The following is an 11,986-nucleotide window of genomic DNA, read 5'->3' on the forward strand; positions in this document are numbered from 1 at the left end:
CAAATACAGAAAAGTGCATTTGAGAAGCAGAAACTGTGCAAAAACCACCTGTATACAAACGCGTTGTTCTGATATAATGTATCTAGTAAATATTTAATGAGAGCCTGAAATAGAAACATGAATCAATAATATGCAGATTATCTCTTTTTATTTATTTATAAGTTTTTGCTTCCCATAGATAAATTCGTTAATGTTTGTTGGGGCTGTGAAAGCGCACATGTCGCTGCTGTTTCATCATGAAGTCTAGAGAGAATAGGACATCGGCTTTTGTTACCAGGAAGTGGGTCGCGTTATTTATATTTCAACACTTGCACGACCGGCGTGAGGGAGCGCTGTTAATGCCAAACTTATAATATCATTCTGTTATTTATACGACTTGCCCGGATTGAGGAGCTTTCCACTAAAAATGTATGGAAACCCACGATAAATCAGCGGAAAGACATTGATAAAAGTAAGTTGCTGCACCTGACGAACACCGAGTCTGTCTGTCAGGGTTCCGGTCACAATTCTTTGCCATCGTTTCATTGTGTCCTTGTATCCTTTTACAAAGCGCAAAATATTTACGTGGCAATATATTTGTGGATGTCTAGCACACTGACACTGACAGACACCGCGTGAACCGGATAGACAAGTTATTCACGTTTGATTTCATACTTATGATTAGATGTACGCGTTTCTTTCTTTCTTTTTTATTATTATTTTGTTTAGTTTTTTTGTTCCAAAAACCTTTAGAAAACAAAAAACAAAAACAGAATGACTATGGCAAATTTTATTTATCCTTGGGTTGTAATTTCTGTTCATGCAAAGCTCACTTCAAGGACACGGCTGTACGCCAGGTGGCGTTGTAATGAAGATCCATGAGAAGATACTAACTCACTACCTGTCCTGCACTTCACCTGTCGATAAAGAGGGATACCTCTACAAAAAGGTAAGGATTTGTCAGTTTATCCAGATATTATTAAGCTAATCTAGAATGCTAGGTTGAAAAATAAAACCCTGAATCTAACCAGTTTAAGAGAGTGTTGCGTGTAAAGCTGCCTCGGCTGTCAGATCTGTTTCCTGAGTGCATAGGAAGTGAAGTACATTTTATCTGATACATCTTAACTTCTTCTTAATGCATTACAGACTTTACTTTCAGTGTCGTTTTATAGTGCCCTTTACAGAAAAACAAACAGATTTACACTACCAGTTAAAAAAGTTTTTGAACAGTAAGATTTTTATTGTTTTTTTTTTTTTTTTAAAAAAGAAGTCTTTTTTGCTCACCAAGCCTGTATTTATTTGATCCAGTGTACTGCAAAAACGGTAACATGTTGAAATATTTTACTATTTAAATTTTTAATTTGAATATATTTTAAAATGTAATTTATTTCTGTGATTTCAAAGCTGAATTTTAGCATCATTACTCCAGTCACATAATCCTTTAGAAATCATTCTAATATTCTGATTTGCTGCTCAAAAACATTTATTATTATTATTATGTTGAAAACAGCTGAGTAGATTTTTTTCTGAGTTGAGCATTTATTTGAAATAGAAATCTTTTGTAACATTATAAATGTCTTTACTCTCACTTTTGATCAATTTAAAGCATCCTTGCTAAATAAAAGTATTAATTACAGTTGTTTTGCCAAAAAAAAAAAAAAAATATACTGACTCCAAACCTTTGAATGGTGTAGTGTGTAATCTTACAAAAGCTTTTTTCTTCAGATAAACACTGATCTTTGGATCTTTCTATTCTATTCTATTCAATCCTAAAAAAATATTGATAATAATAATAATAATAACAGCAACAACAACAACAACAACAACAAATGTGTCTTGAACAGCAAATCAGCATATTAGAATGATTTCTGAAGGATCATGTGACACTGAAGACTGGAGTAATGATGCTGAAAATTTAGTTTTGATCACAGGAATAAATTACATTTTAAAATATATTAAAATAGAAAAAAAGTTCTTTTTCAAATAGTAAAAATATTTCACAGTATTACTGCTTTTGCTGTATTTTAAATCAAATAAATGCAGGCTTGGTGAGCAGAAGAGGCTTCTTTAAAAGCACAAAAAATCTTACTGTTCAAAAACTTTTGACTGGTCAATTCAAATAGGAAATGTACATTTTTAGGTTATTGTACAATGCGTTGCGTTACTTTTCCTTTACTTTTTAAATCTGGGCGGGGCTTGCTTGTTTGTTTTTAATATAAAAAGTTCTGTTTTTGGCAAATGTAAAAGCCCTTTCACATCAAAAAGTGAAATGAACAAACCTCACGCTTAAGGAAAAGTAAGTTCACGTCTGTACAGTAGACCGCAGAAGAAGAGAGTTCAACACTGTTCAGCAATAAAAAAGAAGAACAAATGTTAGTTTTTCTTGAGTAATTTTTGCTTATTATGCTTAAACTGGATCATCGAAGGACAACAGCAAAGACACTGGTTAATAAAATGGGATTCAATACATAAAGGATATTTGTATTATTTAACATGTTTAATTAGTGCAGATTTGCATCATATTCTAAGTTGCATTTCACTGTTTTTATTCTTTTTGACGAATACTTAGTTTTTTGTAAGTGAATTAATGCATGTGCACATTAAGTCTAGAACGAAAGTAACATCTTCTGATTTCTCTCAACATGGGGAAAGGAGAGCTTTCAATAAATGGGAAACAAAGTAACTGGCATTACTTCTTTGAAAACTAATGTGTTACTTTACTAGTTACCTGAAAAAAGTAATCTGATCACGTAACTCGTGTTACTTGTAATGCGTTACCCCCAACTCTGATGGCAAGCAAGACTATATGATTTAGTAATTAAATAGCCATTTTAAATGACCTCTAATAATAATCTGGTCAATTACCAATATTTTAGAACGAACTAAAAATAAACCACCCTCCCTATCTGTAAATTGTACCACTGGAGAAACAGGGCTGTTACACTTATTTGACAGACACTTATTAAAAGCATGCCTTTGGGCAATTTTTTAATTAGTGACACTAATTCAGGTTGAGAATATATCATATATCATACATCTTCAGTGTTTCTCTGTCCTGTACACTGTAGAATATTTTCTCCTTCTTTAAATGAGTCGTAATTGCAATGACTTCCTCGTCTGACCTATGTTTGAACTATTACCACTTTTTTTTTTTGCAGAGAGAGAGGAACACCACTTATCTCCGCCGCTGGTTTGTGTTGAAGGGGAATCTGCTGTTTTACCAGGAGCGTCCAGGCGATCGTAACCTGTTGGGTGTGATTGTTCTGGAGGGCTGCATGGTGCAGGCGTGCGAGACGGATGGTCAATTCTGTTTCTCTTTGGTGTTCACGGGACCGGGCCTCCGCACGTATAGACTAGCCGCTGATGACCATCTCAGCCAGGAGAGCTGGATCGCTGCTTTGTTCTGCGCTAGTCACATTTACCTTTCCATGATTGTCAGAGACCTGGAGAGACGCTACAAAGGTGCGTTTATCTGTATGGGTTTTCTGTGTGTACTGGCTTGAACACAATCAACATGTCTGATTGTGCTTTTTCATGCTCTTAACAAAACAGAAGCTAGAAGAGACAAAGGCCTTTGTGATTCCATCCAGACCTCTGCAGTGACGTCTACACCCAATGAGATAATGGCTTCCTGGAACACAGGACAACCCTTTTTCGTACATGGGACATCCATAGTGCCCCGAGATGGGCGGAGCTACAGCACCAGTTCCATACCATCTCCATCCGTGCCGAACAGACCCATCAGCTATAGTCTTCATGCTCCTCCTATTCAATTCAAGACTACCAATAAGCGATCTCCAAAGCTCTGGCCCAAGAGAAATGCCCACGTCACACCCTTAAATGGTCCGGCACCATCTTATGGGGAGTGGCCTGTTGTGAACTTTGATCCTTTGGAAGACTTTAGTAAACTGCATGAGTACTATGGAAAAGAGGTTAAGCAACTAAGAGCTGATTGGCTGAAGAAGAAGCGTGAGGAAGTGGGATATGTTGCAGAGGACCTCATTGATCTTGGCTAGATTATCACATATATTTGCATTTGTTCATGTTGTCGCCTACATGGTAAATCCTGTTCTAAAGCAATAGACTTATGAATGTATTAAGGATGCAGTACATGTGATGCTGTACTAGTAGAATCCCACCGTCTTTTTAATTTTATGAAAGTATGCAGATTAGTCCTGAGTCTGACTGACACTGATCTTGTTGCTTTTTTGGTGAGGTTTCTCATTTCCTCTCTGTGGTCTCTCAGCCTAGTTCCTTCTCACTCGAATTGTCACAAAAAAGACCCAAACCACCAGTAGCTTTACCCCCATCTACGTGCAGACATTTACGATACAAAGTTCATATTGGATCCAAAGTACTTCAGATACTGTTAAATGACGTTTGATTAGATAATATGTTTTACTTGTAGAGCTGTGAATGCGTGATGATAATAACTAATATTTAATTTATTGTTAAATCTTTTAAAATATGATCTTGTGAAGAGGGCAGCACGGGTGGCTGTTTAGTTCTGCCTTACCGAACTCGTTTCACACAGTTCAGGAGGTTTCATAAACAAACTGAAATACACGCCCTTTCTATTCTTCCTCTTTCACAACACCTCAGTTCTTTTGGGATGTAAGATGTGCCTTTTTTCTGTTTTTAGTTGACTCAACGTATTTAAACAAATAATTTAAAAAGTAACAGTTTTTATGTTACAGTCGTATCGGTAAACATCAAAATAAACTGTAAAGTTTGTATGCATAAACATTTCAGAAGTGCAGTTCTTTATACTGTAGGTCACCAGAGGGCACTGCACTTTACCAACAGTACTACTACCTTTATTCAGCCTTGCTTCAGGCAAAGGGTCACTAGTTGCTTCACATCTAATAATATATATTATCCTATATGTAATTACACATGGATGTTATCAGTTTTATTGTATAAACGTTTTGTATATTCACTGTTTCTATGACCATCATGCTCAATGCTTTGTCCTAATTTAACAAAGATCAATTTTGTTATAATACATGTGATTTGATGCTTTTTGTTGATTTATTGAGAGAAATTTTGATTGTTTTATCTAGTATTTATTCTCTAATGTATATTATAATCAATTCCGTATAAATGGGTTTAATTTAATAGTAATTAGTTGCATTTTGAGTATATTTCAGCACTGCATATTGCACAGTATCAGTAAGAACATTTTTTTAAATCAGTAGGGGTGTTTGATGTTAGTATGTTAGTGTACATTTCATTGTACTTTATTCAACTTTTATTGTGAACTTTTAATTTTATCAATCAAATTAGAATAAAAGTCCCAATAAATTGTTCTGTTAAGATCTTAAAGGAGCACTCTTTTGAAAATAGACTCATTATTCAACTCCCCGTTTACTGCACGTTGTTATTCTTTTAATTATTTCTCTATAGCGGATGATGAACCGGAAGTCTCATAAGGTGTAAGGAATAAGGTTGATATTAACCCTTTGCAAAGACCCGCCCTTCATTACTGTTGCTATGTCCAGCAAGCCACGGCACTCTCATGCCACATGTTCTCATGCAGTGAAAACTACATTGTGGAGCAAAGTGGAAACTAAAAACACACCGACATAGAAGACAACTCTGGTTACTTCTGGTATAAAACAATGTATCAGCTTTCAAATTTGGTCTCTTTTTAAGAAATTCAAACAGTAGTTAAAAGGGCCCTTGCACGCAGGCTCACCACCCGGTGGCTGTAGGAAAACAGCGAAGGGTGAGCAATATTCATTTAAAGTGGTAAATATGGAAGGAATATGCCAAGTCATTTATATGTGCCAAACTTCCTGCTGCCAGGTGGTGGTGCTATGACTATAACTAGATATTGGCATGTCTTCAGGCTAGCACTTTTATCAAACAATTGACCAGGACCCTTACTAAACATGAAGTTTGGTGTAGATTGGACATTGCATGTTTAAGTTTGTGTAAAACAAGTAATTTCCTGTTGCCAACAGGTGGCTCTATGATTATTGGCCTGTTCAGGACAGGACTCTTATCGAGCAGGTAAAGCTTGGGGCAGATCAGACACTGTATGCCTAAAATATATGTGAAACATAGCTCAAGGGGCACTTTGTTTAAATTTTCTAGGTGGCGCTATCAAGACACCCACTTCTGAAACCCATATCAGATGTAAATTTTCACGCCTTTTGGTGTCTGTGCAAAGTTTCATGAGTTTTCAAGCATGTTTAGGCCCTTCATTTTAGAGAACAAAAAGAAGAAACTGAGTAATTCCAATTCCTCTGGTGCTTGAGCCCTAAATAGGCCTATCGTTTTGTGTGTAACAGATCACTGTAGCGCCCCAGTTGAGGCGGCACGTGATCCGATCATCTCTTCATTTTTTAAAAATAGCACAAAATAAATATGAATGAACACCAGAAGGTATCTTGTTTCAACCGTGGAAAGACACAAACACACACTATTCTCAAGTTCAAGTCTACCAACATTAATCTACTCTCCTGTCTCATTTGTTTGCCATACAAAATGACAGATTCAGCATTATGATTAGTCAGATTGCCTGTCAGCCAAACTCCCAGCAAAGGGTCCATTATGGTTAGTAAAATGATTCATAAAATCACGTTATGAAATTTTATGGGGATTCTGTGACTTACATCAGAGCTCTGACTACAAAAAACTACAAACGCCTTAAGTGTTAGATGCAACATGAAGCTCCTCATTTCAACCCTAACCTCCGCACACCGCAGACTGCAGGTATGTCAAACCCCTACAGTGACGATGTGGCCTTTTTCACCCCATCCGGATTCCAGTCATCTCTGCCGTGATAAACAGCTTTGACGATACATGTCAGAGCAGATCATGTTACACCTCATATGTACCGTATGTATAGACATGTACACTTTGACAGTCCATAAACAAAACAAAGATGACTGACAAACTGGCCTTTAGGCCACCCTATGAACATACTAAATCACAGATGTATACACAACCTGATTAGTCATTAATCAGACATACTTGAAAAGGGTCTATAGTGAACTTGCATTGTATTTAAGAAAATGAAATATCTCATCTCAAGGCCTCCGATCCAGACCTTCCTTCCTCTCCCTGTTGATCTCTCTTATACACACTTGAATGCTGTTCCACCATATATAGTTAGAGAGGGGTGTATTAATATAGCATAGGCTATAGCATATCTAATTTGAGAACCCGTCTAATCATTCAGCTGCTTTTTCAATGACTGCATGAGTTGTCGATGTTACCTTTTAAATCATTACTAATGAACACAGTATTATGCATACATATATTAGTAATACTATTAGTTATGTGTGTATGCATTTCTTTTTTAAACTTACTACTCACATGACTTTCTGATTTTAAAGCATCTACCAATCCCTCCATAAAAATGCTACTCCATTAATAAGTCCAGTTCAGCTCCTCTATAGGAAAACACTGCTGAAATGAACAATGAAAGATCTAGAAAGGCGAACAAAACACCTGAAGGACAGACTCGCAAGATATTAAATGAGGCTAAAAGAGGAAAGGAACACAAAACAAATTGTGGGGTTGCTAGAAGTGGCTGAGGAAGTGACTGATGGATTAAACAGAGAAGAAAAGGAGAGCTCAAGGAGCAGACAAGTTTGTTTTGCTATTTTGGTCACTCTCAGCTGTCCACTGCCCCCGCCTTTCCTAAAGAACCTGTATTAAGCCTCAGATTTCCCTTCAAGCGTGTCCAATGCCAAGCCTTCGCTTGGATGCATTGTGCAGATCGTCTCAAACTGAAAGAAAAGACGATAATTACATGCCCGTACACTGAGCAGCTTTCCTTGTGCCATAACTAACTGCACCTTGAAGTGACTGCAGAGTGACCGAGCGAGGTCAAAGAGCTCCTTGGAGAGAGAGCCAGTGCTGAATTTGGGCATGGCCATGTGCCGGAGTGAGGAGGGGGTCTTGGACCCAAATCTTATGCCATCACTATACTAGGAAAGGCATTAAAACCTATTTTTGATTAGGGCTGATTTGGAAAGAGGTGACAAGATGGCAAGGGTTAAGATGTCTCGGAGGCCTCTTATATATCAGATGGGGGCGTGTACACATATATGAACAAGATAATCATTGGCTCAAAAAAAAATCTTAGGATTTACATCAATTATTGCAACCTTCCTCACCCCAACCGCAGGACTCAGATGTAATACTGAAAAGCAAATATTGATCCGCCACTAATCTAAATATAGGCGTGGGAGGCGAGTCGCCCTCTGCGTCTACGATTACAGAGCATTCATTTCAAATTGCTTGAGTTATGTGATTGTGCGTAGCCCAAGCAGTCCTATACGTCTCCATGTCCTTATTAGTCTACGTAAGACATGCAGACTGCTGCCATCAGTATCAGATTCATCCCATTCCAAGACTCCAATCGCTATTTCTGAGCACTGTAAGATGATAGTGCATCCCACCCTGTGTTCCTTCATCACTTTACCCCTACCTCATCTCTCTCCCCTTTCATAGTTTTCCCTGTCTCTATTTCTTCCCTCTGTCTTTTTCCCAAGCCACACTTAAGGTTGGATCTATAATTAGCAAGGGGCCTTCGCCAGTATATAAGCCCCCAGGAGCAAGTCACTACGCGGCTTCAGTCTTCACTTCTTGAGCTTCTTAGACTTCACACATACCGTCTCAGCATGGTGAGTAACCTGAACCTTAGATGTTACCTGGCCACAGGTGGACACAAGGACATAATGCCTCAATCTCAGCAGGGTTGAATGGAAGAAAGCTTGAATTTTGAATCAGCATCTGATTCTTGGATAATTGAACTGTGGACTTAACTGTGAACAGGATATGATAAACTGGCCATTTTTTCTGAAGCTGTTCTATGTGTGTTGTTGGAACAAGGACTAAACTGAGCGTTTTTGCTTTTACTTCCCATTAAATATGGGATTTTTTTGTAATTTTACATAATTAGGAAAATATAGAATATTTCACCAGAAACATAATGCACTTATGTAAAGCTACTTAATCATTGAGGAACGACCTATGCAAAGGTCATTATGTGGATGTATATCACATGTAAAAATGAGTTTCTTTAGAATCTAGCTGAACAGGGTTTTATTAACAATAAATATGTTAAAACGTCTTATAAATGATAGTCTTGTGTCTCTAAAATGTGTGTGCACTGCAGTGTGTCTGATTTTCTGTTTTTCAAGTTATGTCATTGTGTATCATTGTCAACAACACAGAAAAAATGTGAATTTCTTTCTCTTTCTAGGCACCCAAGAAAGCCAAGAGGAGGGCAGGAGGAGGAGAGGGTTCCTCCAACGTCTTCTCCATGTTTGAGCAGAGCCAGATTCAGGAGTACAAAGAGGTAATTTTTTTTTCATATCTTGTAATAATTACAACAAAGCATGCCAAACTGCACATTTGTACTTAGTAGACGCCATATTTTTAGGTCATTATCTAGTTACATTCTTTCACTTTATGCATTTTTAAAGTCCAAATGAGATTGCTGGGGTAAATGTTACCAGACATAAATTCAGTGCAACAAATTATCACTGTGACCTATCACAGAGGTTGCTTCTGAATTATAATGCTAATATGATCAAAACAGATCTATATTTAAGGCTTGTTTGAGGGTCAGTACAGCAACTGGGCTGAGACAACAGATCGAGTTTTTTGGTCTTGTCTGGTAATATCCAAAAAAATGCCACTGCCTTTCTCTTCTCCACCTTCCATTTGTCAGACACTCCTGATCCCAATGGGATGACAGCTGAAAGTCATATGGTGTCATGCCAGAGGGATAGAAAGAATTAATGTGAAACATATGATGGATATTAGACAAGATAAAAGAGAATGGAAAGTGGAAATAAAACATAGTTAATGAGGATTACGTTTAGGGGCCTTGACATAGTTGCAGGAAAGGAATATTTAATGCGAATGACAAAGAAATACCAGAAAAAATTTGATTTACCAGTAGTTGACGATACGTATGGTTCTTAAACAATGTGATTAATCTAAATTAATATTATTATCTCAGACACTAAGTAAAAGAGTATGTATGCACTTGCTTTATGGGTGAGGTGACTGAAATTAGCGTCAGGCTAGTGTGTGCGTCTGAGCTAAGTAAGGATGTGAAGTGATTTGAATGGTTTATTAATAAGTAATACAGCCTTCTCAAGTGCCTCTTCAGGAATGTCTGACATTACAGTTGGGATTGACTTAACACGTCTCCCAGATGGAAAGAAGGATCAGCGAGGCTCTCTGTGGGGGCCAGGTGGGAGTTAGCAGCTGCTGCTACTCATGCCCCTTCTTGAGTTTCATGTGACTGAGAAGGACATTTTACTACTGTCAGGAACGAGAAAAGAGGGACAAGGGGAAGATTTCTTGTTAGACTGACTCCTTAGTCATTGGATTTCCACCGTAACAATGCGCTTGTCTTTTTTTGTGTCCTGCTTGCATAGGCTTTCACAATCATTGACCAGAACAGAGACGGTATCATCAGCAAAGACGACCTTAGGGACGTGTTGGCCTCAATGGGTGAGGAGTTTATGTCTTGTGTCACCTTGTGTCCTTTGTTAAGTTGTTAATATCCACGAATGTGTGCTCACCATCCAAGCATCTCTCTGTAGGCCAGCTGAACGTGAAGAATGAGGAGCTGGAAGCCATGATCAAGGAAGCCAGCGGCCCAATCAACTTCACCGTTTTCCTCACCATGTTCGGAGAGAAGCTGAAGGGTATGCAAAAGCCTGTCTTCTCTTCGGTTTTCCAATCATTGTTGTATTCAGTCAGTGTAACTCACTTTCGGTGTCTCTGAAAGGTGCTGATCCCGAAGACGTCATTGTGTCTGCCTTCAAGGTCCTGGACCCAGAGGGCACTGGCTTCATCAAGAAGCAATTGTAAGCCGATATTAACTCACTCTTCATTTCCACGTGCAAAAAAATGAATGTTTCCATGTCTGACTGCTATTCGTTTTTTCCGTTTACAGCCTTGAGGAGCTTCTGACCACTCAGTGCGACAGGTTCTCCGCAGAGGAGGTGAGTAGTTTTACAATTTTTCTATTTTCTAAATGCATGTTATTAATCTTATTGTGAATGATTCATCCATGCATATGTTTCATGTTGGAGCTCGTAATTTTTTATCAAAATGTCACCTCGACCTTCTTGTGAACTTCCGTCTGGTGACGTGTGCTGGACTTTTCCAATCATTTAGTCCAATCAAACTGCCCCTTTTCTACAATCAACCTCAAGCTCTCATTCATTTCTTCTTTAATCATCCATTACATTTGGATGTACGTCACAATGTGGACAGAAAATATGTCGCTATTTCCATTTCACTGCAACTTCAAACTTTTCTGGAATAGATAAAGTCTTTAAAACATTAATTTCTTAATGTTTATCTAATCCAAATTCTTTGTTTTTCATCCACCAGATGAAGAATCTGTGGGCCGCCTTCCCCCCAGATGTCGCTGGCAATGTTGACTACAAGAACATCTGCTACGTCATCACACACGGAGAGGAGAAGGAGGAGTAAACGGTCGTGGAGACAAGACAGAAAAATGAAGAGATGAACGTGCATCCCTCACTGCTTTACTCTCCCAGTCTGTTCTCTGTCCTCCTTCTCTTACTTTGTGTTTCTTCCTCCTTCCTTTCTTCCTTTCCATCATCTTTGTTACTCTCAAGCACTTACTCTCTCCATCTCTCCAAAGACTTGTCTCGCTGAGGAAGAATTGGGAGGGTGGAGAGGCTCATGACCACGGTGTCTGTCAAGTGGGAATATGGGATTGTTTTCAATAAAATGAACAAGATTTCTGTATCTCTCACATACTCTCTCTTTCTCTCTGTTTCTCACTCATTACCCACGACCACCTCTCACGCATGAAAGTTGCTGCATCTTCTGCTGCTGTCTTGAGGGTTGAAGGCATCTATAGCTTTTCACTAGATAAATGTGGAAGAGTGCTCATTCTGAGGGAAAAAGAGGCAAGATGGAGTGATCTCACTCTATAATAGAGGAACCAGTCATCGTTTTTGCTTCTTTCGCCTGATAGTTGACTTAAAAG

At 38.2% G+C, this 11,986-nt stretch overlaps 2 protein-coding genes across 2 annotated transcripts; both read left to right on the forward strand.

Annotated features, from left to right (window-relative positions):
* Positions 1-207: 207 nt before the first annotated feature.
* On the forward strand, positions 208-4,984 carry pheta2 (PH domain containing endocytic trafficking adaptor 2). The gene is made up of 4 exons (XM_051106516.1): positions 208-451; positions 808-928; positions 3,138-3,441; positions 3,532-4,984. Exons 2-4 carry the CDS (start codon positions 848-850, stop codon positions 3,993-3,995), a joined length of 849 nt encoding a protein of 282 aa, XP_050962473.1. The 5' UTR covers positions 208-451; positions 808-847; the 3' UTR covers positions 3,996-4,984.
* Positions 4,985-8,455: 3,471 nt separating this feature from the next.
* On the forward strand, positions 8,456-11,749 carry mylpfa (myosin light chain, phosphorylatable, fast skeletal muscle a). Its single transcript, XM_051106441.1, has 7 exons — positions 8,456-8,621; positions 9,203-9,298; positions 10,392-10,467; positions 10,560-10,664; positions 10,748-10,826; positions 10,916-10,964; positions 11,359-11,749. Exons 1-7 carry the CDS (start codon positions 8,619-8,621, stop codon positions 11,458-11,460), a joined length of 510 nt encoding a protein of 169 aa, XP_050962398.1. The 5' UTR covers positions 8,456-8,618; the 3' UTR covers positions 11,461-11,749.
* Positions 11,750-11,986: the final 237 nt, after the last annotated feature.

Source organism: Labeo rohita, chromosome 3, assembly GCF_022985175.1.
Source record: "Labeo rohita strain BAU-BD-2019 chromosome 3, IGBB_LRoh.1.0, whole genome shotgun sequence".
Taxonomy (NCBI): Eukaryota; Metazoa; Chordata; class Actinopteri; order Cypriniformes; family Cyprinidae; genus Labeo; species Labeo rohita.

Coding starts and splice junctions, on each gene's coding strand:
- pheta2 (XM_051106516.1), top strand. CDS start 848: ATGAAGATCCATGAGAAGATACTAACTCACTACCTGTCCTGCACTTCA. Junction 929..3,137: donor AGGGATACCTCTACAAAAAG/GTAAGGATTTGT, acceptor TTTTTTTTGCAG/AGAGAGAGGAACACCACTTA. Junction 3,442..3,531: donor CCTGGAGAGACGCTACAAAG/GTGCGTTTATCT, acceptor TTAACAAAACAG/AAGCTAGAAGAGACAAAGGC.
- mylpfa (XM_051106441.1), top strand. Junction 9,299..10,391: donor AGATTCAGGAGTACAAAGAG/GTAATTTTTTTT, acceptor CTGCTTGCATAG/GCTTTCACAATCATTGACCA. Junction 10,965..11,358: donor ACAGGTTCTCCGCAGAGGAG/GTGAGTAGTTTT, acceptor TTCATCCACCAG/ATGAAGAATCTGTGGGCCGC.